We start from the raw sequence: 14,544 nt of genomic DNA, 5'->3' as shown, positions 1-14,544 counted from the left end.
TGTTGTTTTATGGCTAAAATTTTGCCTTTTTTGTGCAGCACATAATACAGTGTATTATTGGACGAAATTTGCAGGTACTTAGACCACATGCATGCTTCTCATTTAAAAAAATCATTTTTTTTTTATCTTTTAAGCACTTTTTTGGAGCAGTTCAAAATAAAGTGCTGTGTTGCCCCATGTTCTGAAAGTCTGTTTTACAGTCTGGCTCACTACTTCCTTTAAGAAAGACGACCCACACTGGGTCCCCTACCTCGTATATTATCATCAAGAGCCGCTAACTAAACAGTTAACACTTAATATTGTGGTGGACAAAGAACTTAATTAGCTCCGTTCGCTGGGCTTGTGAGCTGAGGGTGCTTTAACTTTAAGGGTTTAGGTGAGCTCAAATTGTGGGTTCAAATGTCTCAAATGATTAACCAACAAAAATATTATGTAAATTTGCAACATGCATCCATAAATTTTTCACTTTTCCCAATTTTTGCCCATCTAATTTTAAGTAGACTAGAACATAGGTCCGATGGAACGGAAGATACGAAGTAGTATGAAGGATTCCGTGGAATGTTTACAAGCAATATAGCCATTATTTTGTGCTATACACCACAAAAATTAAACAAAATTATTTTAATTTGACAATTTTGCTTAAACTGAAAGATTAATCGTTGGCTACAAAATTGATCTTGCATTTACATGTTGGTTACTGGCTTGTCAAGAAACGAACTACGCGTAGAAAGCAGGCTCAGCTCGGCTCCACCAAACCAAGCCAAGCCAATCCGGCTTGATCGAGCAATTCTCTTTCCTGCCTTGGAATCTATGACGGTGTACATCTTATACTGATCACAAGGTGGACATAAGAAGGAAGGTATTTCTTTCTTTCGAAGGAAAAGCTAGGAACAGATACTTGCCTTGTGCACGTGAAGAAGAACAAATTCTTGCCACCCACCCACATGGGTGCATACCGAATTAGTGCATCACCGATTTGAACTAGACACGAAGCCACCGGCCGGCACCGTTGTGGTGCAACCCGTGCATCTCCAATACAGAGGCGAGGAGAACTAGACACAAAGCCACCGGCGGCGGAGGGAGGAGCTAGCAATGGCGGAGCTTGCGTCGGGCGCGGTGAGCTCGCTGCTGGGCGTCATCCGCAACGAGGCCCTGCTGCTGGGCCGCGTCCGGCATGACGTGCAGTTCATCCAGGAGGAGATGGAGAGCATGCAGAGCTTCTTAGCGCACCTGTCAAAGAAGGCGCCCGGCGGTGGCGAGCAGGACGAGCAGATGCGCACGTGGATGAACCAGGTCCGGCTGCTCGCCCAGGACAGCAGCAACTGCATAGACATGTACCTGTACCGCGGCAACCCCGAGCTCCATCTCGCCAGCGGCGGCCTCCGGCGCTACGTCTTCTGGCTTCCCTGGTTTGTGCACAAGATGGTGGCCCAGCGTCGCGCGGCCATCCAACTGGGTGTCCTCAGGGAAAGGGCGCATGACATTGGCGAGCGGCGAACCAGGTACTGTAACACTCTCTGCATTCTCAGAACACTATGCTGTAGCATATTTGCCGCAATTAGCCTCTTTTATCTCCCAATCCATGGCAGACAACTAACAACAGAAATAACAATTATAGACAAGAGTGTGGTTTTTTCATACCCCTATTTAGCTACACCTTCTACCTACACCATTCAGTTTGCATCAACACCCAAGCTATCCTCGTATAGAAATTTCTCATTTTTGTTTCTTCCGAACAAGAGGACATTTGATATTAAAACTATGCAAGTCAACTATACACAAGTGCCACTCTTTGTATAAAATGCTTCCGATCTTTTTGATAAAACATAAATTTGTCAAATTTAAATTTTGAATGAGCTGTATCGTTTTGAAAAATTCCAATTGTGCCAAGAAATTTGAAAATATTTCTGCACATGGTAATACTTGTGCGATGTTGATCCGCAAAGTTTCAAGTTCAATTTTTCTTTTATTTGGAGAAACAATTAAAGAGAAGTTTGTCCAGAAGAATTTCGATGCAATCATAGACAGTGAAGATAGAAGGTGTAGTGGTATGGTCGTACAATTACAATTTTCCATAATAATAGACATCCATGGAATCAAGGGGAACATAACAAAGAACATGCCTCAACAACCGCTCTAATATAGAAATCCAAGAGTGACTATTTCTCAATCGGTTTACAAATAGTTTTTTTTCATTTGACGTTTAATTATTTATAGCCATCCGATGAAGATTTTATCTTAGCTTTGTACTCAAATGAATATCAATGATCCGATCCTACAAATCCTAGTATCGATTTGCAGTTAAGTATCGATTTGCAGTTAGGTATTTTAATTTTCTTATAAATAACAAAACCATTGAAATTCATTTACATCTTGGCTCATGTACGTACAAAATCGCAAGGTGGATTTCTAAGTTGTGTGGTTTATATTGAGATATAAACATGGTGAAGGAGTGTGTAAATTATAGGGTGTACTACTCCTGGATTTCATACATGTTGCTTCAAAGAGTAAAAATACACCGCAAGTAAATTGAAAAGGAAACAACCATATATGGAAACAAAGCTTCAAATAAGGGTTAAAACATAAAAAAATCATCAAAATAATAAACAATAATTCTTCTCATTGTGAGACATCCAAATTATGTCAATATCTTCACACACGTTCTTGCATTTATGGTGAAGCCAAGCAAATAGGGCCAGTACTTGCTCACATACCGCAGTTCCCTGCTTCCACTATGGTTGTTTCATCCGATTCGAGTGCATTAAGGTATAAATAGAAGCACTAATATCTACACATGATTCTTCAAATTCGAAAGATTAATAAATACAATACAATGATAAGAGAATGCTTAGAGACACAATTATACCAATGCAAATAATTGGTCATCAACATGAACTTGTACCATAAAGTGGTGACAGCACAAGATTGTGTTTCTCCACTAGTGTGTGTCAAGGGAATCTATCGTGCCATCAACATATTCATAACCTAAGGTATGGAGGAACTAAGGGACACCGAGATGGATGGCGAGAGAGTGGCACAAAAGTGAAAATCTATTGATTTCCTTTAAAATGCCTGCCTCAAATGAGAGGGGATGTTGAGAGTGTCAATCTGGTTTGTGCTCCATAGAACATGGTATTTTCAACAGTACAAAAATATAATCAGCAGTTTAAAAAGTTTGATTTTTTCACGGATATATACATTTATTCTACATACTCCCTCCGGTCCTTTTTACTTCGCATATAAGATTTGTTTGAAGTTAAACTTCGTAAAGTTTAACCATATTTATATTCAAAAAAATATCAACATCTACAATACCAAAGTTATACAATATGAAAATTAAATTCATGATGCATCAAATGATGTTAATTTTGTATTATAAATGTTGATTTTTCTTCTATAAAATTGGTTAAACTTTACAAAGTTTGACTTTGGACAAATCTTATATGTGGATTAGAAAGGACCGGAGGCAGTACATGTAAAATGTTAGTAAAGAAACTTCAGTTCAAAAGCTACCCAAAATACAAATCCGTATGCCACAAAATTTATTTACCCTATGTCTAAAACATATATTGATAAAAATATTTATGTACATGTATACTAGACATCTATAAAAATATTTGTTATTATCATTCCAAAAAAATTAGGCACCAAATATTGTTTTTTGCTTTTTTGGAGGAGTGGATGTAGATCGGCTCCCTTTTGACTTTTCAGCTACTAGAAAGAGATGCCACCTTGTGGCGCGTCTTTTCGACATCGACTTTCTTTATCTTAAATTTTGACCAGGCTCTTTTTTTGCCCCTAGATTTTTTGTAGGATAAGTTTGGGATTCACAAAAACTGCCTTGATCAAGCAAAATATTCCACTAGCGGAAAATAAAACAGAATGGAAAAATATGAAAAGGAAAAACAATGAAATAATGAAAAAAAATATAAGAAACAAATACTAATAGGTGAAAAAAAAATCGAAGACATAATAAACATGAAATGCACAAAGTAGGGACAATCGCATGAACACCACAAAATAAGACAAGTAAATTGGACAATGAACAAAGAAAACACTATAGAAGGAAATGGCTGGCCCATTAAGCAAGCCCCCTACTACTCTGCTTATTAGGAATAGGATTTGCCGGTCCCCCTTACCGGTCTGGCAGTTCAATGCACTAAGGCCCAAATTATGTAGACCACTCAACAACGCAGCTCAAGTGAACATCACGATCATGGAACAATTCAATACTACTAGTTGAAAAAAAACATTAAAAAACATGGAAGAAATTAGGATTCCTATTTAAACAAAAAATGACATAAGTACAGTAAATTGAAAGTTGTCATGGAACAATACTATATTACTAATAGAAAGTTAACATAAGTGGAACAAAAAAGTCATGCTGGAATCAATAAATAACCCTATTGCAACAAAAATTTAAAATAAGTGGAACAATCTAGGATTTCTACTGGACAAAAAAAAATAAGTGAGACAAAAAGGTAGTTGTAGGACAATTGCAGATTATTATTAGGACAAGGAATTAGTATAATTAGAGCAAGACAATCATATTGGACAATTCGGACTCCTAATGCAACAAAAAAAATATATAAAAAAGCATGATACAATATTATAACTATGAATAAAAAGACCAAAATAAAACAATTTATAATTAACAACAGAACAAAAACGAAGCCAACATGGAACAATCCATAGTAAGTGGTGGAACAAAAATTATCACCATGCAACAATTCAATACAACTTATTGACCAAAAAAGTGGGAAAATCATCTTCACAAAAGTTTAGGATTTATATTCGGACAAGAAAAGTGGAACACAAATAATGTCACAGTGTAATAATTCAAGATTAGTACTGGAACAGAGAAATTAATATTACTGGATCAAATTACTCATGATGAAGTGACTCAAGATTACTAAAATTCATCACGGAACATAACTATTGTAAGAATATAAAAAGTGGAACAAAATAAAATCATCGAAGGAAAAAACTCATAATTACTAGTGAAAAAGAAAAAATAAATTGGAAGAAATTGAAAGTTGTTGTAAAGCAATCCACGATTACCGGTGGGAAAAATCTTCTGAAAAGGAAGTCGTCGTGAATATTCAGGATTAAGTGGTGCGAAATAGATTAAAAATAAGTAGAACAAAACCATTAAATACAGAAAATGCATGAAACATAAAGTAGTACATATCGGAAAATAAAATGGATATAATACCTATTGTGAAATCAAGAAATTAAAAAAATGTAAGTACAAAGTTATAATAAATCAACGACACTTAATATGGAACGGAGGGAGGGGATAATGAAGAATTTTCCTCACAAAAAATTAATTATGAACAATTAATTATACATCTAGAAAAACGTGCACACATACAAACCCATGTATCACTATGCTAGAGAGAGAATAAAAGAGAGAAGTATTTTAGATACACGCAACATGGAATAAAAAAGTATCTAGGCCTAGTCAGCCCATCAACGCCCGTCTGTCTCGGCGATTCCTCGTTAAGATATAGTCCATCTGTCTGCATACAATGTACGCCTTTGGCCTTGCTCACTTGACATCGCTGGTATACAAGATTAGTTGTGCTTTCTTAGGCTTAATTTTTGGCCTTTTAGTTTTTGGCTTATAAACATAGTAATTAACTAGTAGGAACTAATAAATGAGGCTGACAGTTCAGTCATGCTACAATTAAATGCCAGCCTCTGATAATATAATGAACAATTACTACTGAGTTTACAGTTACAGTTAGTAGTGTATATGGCTGTGCAACTGGCAGCACTGAAATGAATACCTACTGATAAATGAAATGACAAACTCTCGGCTGAAACTTACTAGAAGTATTATAGCTAGTTAGCTACCGAGCGACTATTTTGCCACCTAATATAATTCGCTTTAAGTTGTATATATGTGAACATTGCTAAAACATTGTCAAAACATCAAGCCCATCCCCCCTGGTCCAGAGTCTTACCTAAATAAACCACCACACCGCCCTCAAAAAAATAAAATAGAAAGATAAACCACCACACCATTTTTGACTGTTTTGATGAGATAAACCTATCAAAGGTCTCGGAATTTCCACCTGGCCTATATATATTGCACTTACAGAAGTTATTTTTCTTCATCTGTTGTTGTGGCTACATCGTTGAACTTTTCATTCTAATTAATTATTTCTGGCATGTTACAGGTACGGCGTTGAGGTCCCGGCTAAGGAGGCGGCAGCGGCACTGTCGCCTACAGCAGAGGAGCAAGCGTCTACATCATCTGCTAGTTCCGGAGATGAAAAGGAAAAGAGCAACGATGAACTCATGCTAGCAATGGCAACAACTAACTATTCTGGTGTAAGAGGGACATTTTACCAGCCTCCTACGCCGGAGGAGAACACTAGGATGAAGCTAGCCGAATGGATAGACGATGTCGCACAACGCCACACTGCTGAGGGGGAGCCCATACCATCGGTCGCCATTGTGGCACTGGATAAGGAGGAAACCCTGGCTATTGCGAAGGAAGCTTCCGCAATGTGGAAAAAACATTGTCCCAGCAGGCGCAGTGTCATGGTCGACATCCCAGCAGTGCACTTGTTTGCTCGAGCCCTTCGAACTCGGGACATTCTGTACTACATCCTGCGGAAGCTTCAATCTGCCGAACCCCAGCCCCAGCAACAGCAAGGTCAAGTCAGCGAAGACGAGACTGAAAAAATAAAAAGTGATATTCGCTTAGAAAAATGGAGGCTGCTCAATCAATTGACAGAACAAATCCAAGTAATGAACCTGGACAACAAGTTTGAAGAAATCAAGAACATCATGGAAAAAATGAAGGGCGGACAGCTGCAGATAAACCTGAAACAAATGGATGAAGACCCGCTGGGTCTGCCAGAATCCGTTAAAGATAAACCCTTAGGCGTACTCCTCCAAGCGCTGTGGCAGCTCAAGCACAAGCCAGCTGAAGGTGCGCCTGCTACCAAACAAGACCTAGAAAGGAAGGAAGACACAATCAGAGACCTAGAAAGGAAGGAAGACACAATCACGCACGAGGCTATCATCAAGGAAACAGCCAAGAAGCTTAAAGGGCATATGGAAGAAGATGAAGGAAAGGCAATTCGTCTCAATGAAGCCCATTATGAACAGATCCTAAGGGAGGTGTTCCCCCAGGTGACCACCAAGAAGCGCCCACAGATCCAGGAGCAAGCCACCGCCGTCAGCACCACTAGCACCATTATATTGGTCGAGGATCAAATCAAAGAAATGATCCGCAAGGTCCTTCAGGAGAAATCCGTGCACAAACCAGGTGCTGAGCTGCAGGAAGACAAATCCACAAAGAAACCAGGTCCAGCTGATCTGCAGGAAGACATATCCGTGAAGAAAATAGATACGGTTGATGGTATACAAAGTCAGCATTGTATTCCGGATGCTCTAATTGAAGAAACCATAGCAAAGATTCGGGAAATAGAGTGCACGATGAAAGACCAGCTCCAGATCAAAGGAATCATGGACAAAATTGAAGATCGTTTGATGAGCCAAGATGGCCAGATCCTTGTTATCCTCAAACTTGATGATGACTGGGTATCTAGATGGGAGGAGACCAAAAATGCTTTCAGCATGTTTGGTCGCATAGCTGGTGCACTCATGTTGACATTCAAAGATAACATAGCACGAGCCAAAGAATATTGTTGGCCAGTGCGGGAGCCTATAGACTATTGTCTTCTTGGCCTCTACCGTGATACTGCACTTGAGCTTACAAAAAACCACATGCTTGAAGATAACCCGAAGATTTATCTTGACATCTTGGACAAGTGTAAGCAACAAGAATTCTGCATGAAGATCTTCATTCATGCTTTGCACGCCAACCCCAGGAGGAGCCATGAAGAGCTAAGCAAGTTGCACAAAGCCCTGCAGCCGGTACCTCAAGCTTCACACACATCTGGGCACAACTCATTCGACAGCAATATCATTGCTAAGAAGATGTTCATGTTCTCTTATAGTGACCTGCCTAAGGAATACAGGTCCTGCTTGCTATACCTAGCAATTTTCCCTCGACGACAACACATCAGGCGGTCAACCTTGATAGGACGGTGGGTTGTAGAGGGCTTGATAACCAAGCAAGACTGGGCGAGTTCTGTTCGACATGCCAATCGATGTTTTGATGCACTAATTAACCGGTGGCTTGTTTATCCTGCTGATATTGGTGCAACAGGACAGGTGAAGAGCTGTGTAATAGGTGATGTAGTTCATGGATTCATAACAAAGATCGCCAGAAAACAGCGCATTATAGAAACACGGCTGTCACATTACTTGGCTCGCCACTTCTCCATTTTCAACAATCTTCGAATCCGTCGCTCTGATAAAATCAACAGATTCTTCGAAAAGCTCTATGAAGAATCATTTCGAGTATCCATTATCAAGGTGCTAGATCTAGAAGGCTGTAAATGCTTTGGTGGTAAGAACCAGCGGTACCTCAAGGACATCTGCAGAACAATGGTACTGCTCAAGTATCTGAGTCTAAGGGGAACAGATGTTAAACAGCTGCCTAGTGAAATCAACAACCTCCGTGAGCTGGAAGTATTGGATATTCGGGACACCCATGTGCCTGAGTCTGCAACAGTAAATGTCCTACTCCTGAAGCTGAAGCGTTTGCTGGCTGGACACACTGTGCCGAGGGCAGGCAGTAATGAAATATCTTATGTTCCTGAAAAGATCGGAAAAATGTTAAACATGGAGGTATTGTCCAATGTCAAGGCACAAAATCATCAAGTTTTGAAAGATATTGGAAAGCTGTGGCAACTGAGGAAGCTTGGTGTGGTTATTGGAGACAATGACAAACTCATTAGGAATTTGCTTCGAGCTATCAGTGACTTGCATGAGTGCCTCAAGTCTCTGTCAATCACTCTTCCCATGACTGAGCAGGAGCCTTCCAACGAAGATTTTCCAAGTACTGTTCTCCAATATTATAAACAACCTCCCAAGCTTCTTCTTGAGAGCCTAAGCATTACTGGAACCACAAAAAAGGGGCAACTTCTTCAAGTGCTGACCAAACATAACGACTTCTTGCAACTTGCGAAGATAACTCTAACTGGAACCCGACTGAAGCAGGATGATCTGAAGGTCCTCAACAAACTTCCCAATATAGTTTGTCTCAGGCTTCGAGACAAAGCATACATCGACAGCAAGCTCACCTTCGAGAATGACAAATTCAAAAATCTCAAGTGCTTTCTTGTTGAGGGCTCCAACATGACTGACATCTTGTTTGAAGGTGGGGCCCTTAAGCTGGAGAAGATCACTTTATGCTCAACCGATGGCATACAATCTCTTTCTGGGGTCGAAGCCCTTCCAGAACTGAAGGAAGTCGAGTTGAACAACAACAACAACAAGCTTTCATTATTTGACAAGGTTGAGAAAGTTTCCAAGGTGACTCTTTGTAGTACCAAACTGAGCGAAGATGACCTGAAAATGTTCGCCAAGATACGATATATGCGCTGCCTAGTCCTGAAGGAGAAAGCTTGTGTTGAAAGCCAGATTAAGTTCAACAAAGATGAGTTCCCAAGTCTCAACCTTCTTATTGTCGATAGTTCTGCCATCACCAAGATAGAGTTCGCCAGCGGATCTGCTCCTAAGCTTGAGAAAATCATCTGGTCCTTCACAAGGGGCACGGTGGGGAGTCTGTCCGGCATTGGCAACCTTCCAAAATTGAAGGAGCTCGAGTTCAATGGCGAATTGATCCCTGTTGAGTTGAAAGAAGCAATTAACAAACATAAAAATAAACCCAATCTTATACACAACAAACCAGAAAACCAATACCAAGAAATGGGAAACATAGAAGAAATGGGCAAGGCCGCAAGATTCCCATCCTGCTGGAAGAGCCAGGATTGATGCCGGAGGTGCCCTTCCTATCATATCCATTCATCATTGACCGACTGCCATCCGATGGTGTGGTTTGTGTGTGCTATTTGGCTTGCTATTGTGTGTTTCTGCCCACAGTGCACGCGTGGACATATATGTTCTGTATCTGTGTATGTCGATCGACTGAATGTGTGTCTTTGCTACTTGTTATAAATGTGTGCCCTGTAACTAAGATTGAGCATATGTAATGGTGTGTACGGTGTGCCCTGTCACTAAGATTGAATAAATGTAATGGTGTGAAGTTTGAGCTCATGGATTTGGGTATTTACTGCCTGAGTGAATGACCGAATGGAGTGAGAATTAAACCACTCGTCTCCAGGTTGCCGAGTGGTTGATCCTAAGCTCGAGAAACTATCTACTGAATGTGATCTCACACCAAAAGCCCTGTAATCTATTTCTGCGCTCTCTGTTTTTGAGTTCCCGCGGCAGACATGGCCAAATCCCCACAACAAATTCCCTCTCATCTATTCATGGCCAAACCAATCAGATCCCCGTTGCTGCATTATTTGCATCGCATCTCAAATCAGATCCCACACCCACACGCGCGGCGCGGAGAGCTCACCGTGCGGAGGCGAACGGCGGCCGTGCTTGAAGGTGGCGGCGCGCAGAGGGACGCCCGGGAGGAAGGAGGAGGTCCGGCAGGAAGGCGCCTGCTCGGACGGCGACGCCTTCAGGGCCCCGCCCTATACAGCCGCCCCCGCCGCCAGCTGCCATGGCTCTCCTCTGCGTTGGGCCGAGCTTGCCAAGGCCAACCACCACCTCGTCAGCCACGCCCTGGCCGACCAGCCACCATCGCCGGGCTCCTCCGACTGCCACCTCACTGTCTCGCCGGAGATGGGCTCCAGCGCGACGGCGCACAACCAAGCAGGGGACGGAGATGGGGACGAGACGGGGTGCTGGATGGTCCAACTTATCGTGTTGACTTCCTTACCAAAAGAATACCACGTGGCTCAATATGTCATAACTGTCCTTGAATTCTTTTTAGGATCAATTGTTCTTAATTTTAACCGAGTGAACAACTGGAGCTTTTTCAAACCACCAACCAAATGTTGTGATAGTATTTCAAGAATTTTACAAAGCATGTCGTTTTTTGAAACTCTAGCCCCAAAAGTGTTATTTTTTAGCTATATACTTCCTCTGTAGCATAATATATGTTGAGCTGCTAAAATGACATATATTATGGTACGGAGGGAGTATTCATTAGTTAATTGATGATTAGTTGAAGGGCATGGGCAGTGGTTAAGACGAGTACATGTATGTAAGCAGGGTTCAACTGCAGTCGAGTTAAACACTATTGTTCATACAAGTGCGTGCTAATGGTTGCTATGTTGACGAGTTAATTACTCAGGCGCTAAGAAGGAGGCCGTGCAAGTCTGGCCATCATCCTAGCAAGCTAGTAGGGCATTCCAAGATCTATCCAAAGCACTACTACTGTCGAGAGACGCTCGAACCCATGAGACATTCAAAGTGGCAAAGTACTACTGCTATATGGAGCCCAATAATTCGATGCATACACGAGAACGCGAGAGATTACTACTGCTACATGAATTCTGTAGAGACATGCGCTACCTCGAAGGCCATTAGAATTACCGAGTAAGAATTAATTTTCTTCTGATGCCTCTTATTCCTAAGTGGTTGTGCTCTTTTGGTTATTCTCTTGCATGCCTTTTTCCCTACTTAAGTGTTTGTCACCTTCGACATGCAAATGAAAGGAGGAGTGACTATTGAAGTGTGGACGAAAGACAACTGATCCTTGCAATCGACTCTATGGAGATGGAGTTATATATCGAAAAAGTATAATTTACACATGTGAAGGCTGGTGCACTATTATTTATTTTTCCTTTTCTTTCTGTAGAGCTTCTTTCATTGTAAAATGCATGTGCGGTTCTGCAGATGGATGTTACACCGGCTTGCCTATTTTCACTCCATTGGCGGCAATCTATGGTTTTCTTTTTTCCAATATTATGGTTATTGGATACCAAACTTCATTTAGATCTTGAACGACTTTCAAATGCCAATATGTCTCATTAAAAGGCTAAATACCCTCGGACATTACAACTCTAGCGGCCAACTTCAACTAGGATGAAATGGAAGTCTCTGTACTAAATCAGTGACAATTCACATGGATAATAGGAAGTAGTATTTTTTGTTTGGTAAGCGTCGTGCTCATTGACGCTCGAAAAAATGGCTTGGTTTCTTTAATGGATGCCAGCGAGCTCTCACCAATGTATGGCTCGTAGCAAAGGGGCGCTGCTATATATCATTTTCAGCGATTGCCGTGGATGCATCACCCACGATTTTCTCTCGTGTTACTTCCGCGCCAACCAACAACAAGCGAGCAAACTCACCTAAAAGCCAGCCAGCTAGCGAGCACTTTTTATTGTTTTTCAAAATAGGCATGAACTTTAAAAAACAAGAATTTCAGAAAGTTCATGCTTTTCAAAAATATTTGTGAATTCAGAAAAAGTTTGCAAATTAAAAATATGTTGTTGAATTTGAAAAAATTGTTGGTGAATTCAAAAATAGATCTTCAATTTGAAAGTTGTTAAAAACAGACACATGAATTTGGAAAAAATGTTTGTGAAATAATAAAAAATATCACGAACTTGGAAAATGTTCACGGGGATACAAAATAAGTTGGTGACTTCACTATAAGTTCATGAAATCAAAAAAAATTGTGAATTAATTAAATGTTTACACGAATACAATATATTTTTGTCAACAATCTTTGAAAAATCATGAACAAATTTTGAAAAATGTGAAAAAATTAAGTTTTGAAATTTTCTTGTAATCATGAACAGTTTTTGAAATTCCGAACAATTTTTGACAGATATTTTTTTTCCGAAAAATGGTTTTTTATTTCAAGTACTTATTCAAAAGTTAACAATATTTTTTTACATGTGAACAATTTTTATAATTCTGCACAGTTTTGCAAAATTGAACAATATTTGGAATTTTTTTAAAAGAAATTATTTGAAATAAAGAAAAGAAACAGAAAAAATACAAAAACATGAAAGTAATAAGAAAATAGAAAAGAAGAATGATGAAGAAAAAATAAAAAAAATAACAGAAAAGCAGCGAAAAAGCGAGAAGGATAACTATTAAATCGATACAAAGAACGCAAGAAAAAAGAAAGAAAAAAAGAATGATGAAGCAAAATTAAAAAAATAAACAGAAAAGCAACAAAAAAGCCAGAAGGATAACTTTAAACCGATACAATAAACGTAAGAAATAAAGAAGAAAACAAATCGGATGGAAGGTTCTAAAACTGGACAGAAAATGCTCTCGGACGACCCTTCACATGGGCCAGGCTGAGTGTTTTAGTCTTATGCGTTGCAATAAGCGATATATATCAGTTGTGCTGCCAAAGAAGCACTATAGACGATCGAGCTCCTCCACATGGGCCAGGCTGAGTGTTTGTAACTTGAGAGACCTGTAGCAAATAAGAAATATGTGGGCTGAACCTGGGCAAAATTCAACATCTTTGTATATTAGGCCCTGGGCCGTAGCCCTGGATGTATTTTTTTTTTATACTGAGGATGGAATTGGCAATCTGCTGGAACACTAAAGGTTGATTTTGTATGCCAGTTTTTATACTCCGAGAATGAGATTGTTAAGCTAAAGCTACTGTAGATGCTAATCTGTGCAAAGCTTTGTGTAGCAGTGGCCCCACGGCAATGGTTGCAGCGTGTAGGCAGTAGTGGAGACAGAAGGCTCACAACTTGAGTCGAGTTAATCACTACTTTTTCGCAAAAGAAAAATAAGAGTTAATCAGTAGTTCAGTACTGTTCATTCAAGTCCAGGCTCAATTCTATACTATACGGCCCGATAATATATTTGTGCGTGTAGAGTGAACACAAACAATGAAGCCGTCCAGATACCTAACATCGATCTGAACCAGGCAAACAGTGAGCAAGTGTTAGCCACTGGATCCTTCTAAGCACGAAAGTGCTAATACTACTGCTTGGAGCCCAAGAATTCGATGCCCACAAGAGAACATGAGCCGTTCGCCAGAGACAGATCCAAGGTAGGCCTATTAGTACAGACAGCCATGTCTCGTGTGTTCCGTAGAGATATGCACACCCATGAAGCTCATTAAGATTTACTTAGTGAGCATTAATTTTCTCCTGATGACTCCGGTTCCCAAGTGGTTGTGCTCTTTGGTCACTTGCCATGCAAATGAAAATGATGGAGTTATATATGGGGATGACATTTGTAGACACACAAGCTAAGATTGGTGGGACATTTATTACTTCTTCTTTCCATTATTCGGGTTTTTCTCATTGATCAAATGCCTGTGAGATTCCACGGATTTATGTTACACTGGCTTGTCTATTTCAACTCTGTTAGCAATCTATGTGTTTTCCCCCTTATTATGTTTGGCTTATAATATTCGTTTGGAATCATGCGTATTGGATATCAAACTTTGTTCAGTTGGGGCAAATTGCTAGAGAGGTGTTTATCTTGCATGGATGACTATTTATTCTATCCGTGGATTCTCCAACACCCTACGCGATGTCATATTTTTTTTTGTAAAACCATGTTACATTTTTTCAGTGTGTTTTGAACTTTATGGGGTGTGTGCTTGCAACGGTTGTCTCACCTCAATGTGTTGTCTTTTCAAGGCAACACATTTGTTTAGTCAATAAA

The 14,544-nt window shown here is 40.0% G+C and overlaps 1 protein-coding gene and 1 long non-coding RNA gene across 2 annotated transcripts; one reads left to right on the top strand and one right to left on the bottom strand.

Annotated features, from left to right (window-relative positions):
- LOC109732525 (uncharacterized) lies at positions 1–10,146 on the top strand. The gene is made up of 2 exons (XM_020291680.2): positions 1–1,502; positions 6,186–10,146. Exons 1-2 carry the CDS (start codon positions 1,093–1,095, stop codon positions 9,862–9,864), a joined length of 4,089 nt encoding a protein of 1,362 aa, XP_020147269.1. The 5' UTR covers positions 1–1,092; the 3' UTR covers positions 9,865–10,146.
- Positions 5,304–6,964, bottom strand: LOC141026455 (uncharacterized). Its single transcript, XR_012188627.1, has 2 exons — positions 6,838–6,964; positions 5,304–6,688 (listed from the first exon to the last, which is right to left on the bottom strand). It is a non-coding gene; the product is annotated as an uncharacterized lncRNA (long non-coding RNA).
- Positions 10,147–14,544: the final 4,398 nt, after the last annotated feature.

Source organism: Aegilops tauschii, chromosome 7, assembly GCF_002575655.3.
Source record: "Aegilops tauschii subsp. strangulata cultivar AL8/78 chromosome 7, Aet v6.0, whole genome shotgun sequence".
Taxonomy (NCBI): Eukaryota; Viridiplantae; Streptophyta; class Magnoliopsida; order Poales; family Poaceae; genus Aegilops; species Aegilops tauschii.
The sequence above is the reverse complement of the archived record's forward strand: the minus strand, read 5'-3'. Positions and strand labels throughout refer to the sequence as shown.

Coding starts and splice junctions, on each gene's coding strand:
- LOC109732525 (XM_020291680.2), top strand. CDS start 1,093: ATGGCGGAGCTTGCGTCGGGCGCGGTGAGCTCGCTGCTGGGCGTCATC. Junction 1,503..6,185: donor ATTGGCGAGCGGCGAACCAG/GTACTGTAACAC, acceptor GGCATGTTACAG/GTACGGCGTTGAGGTCCCGG.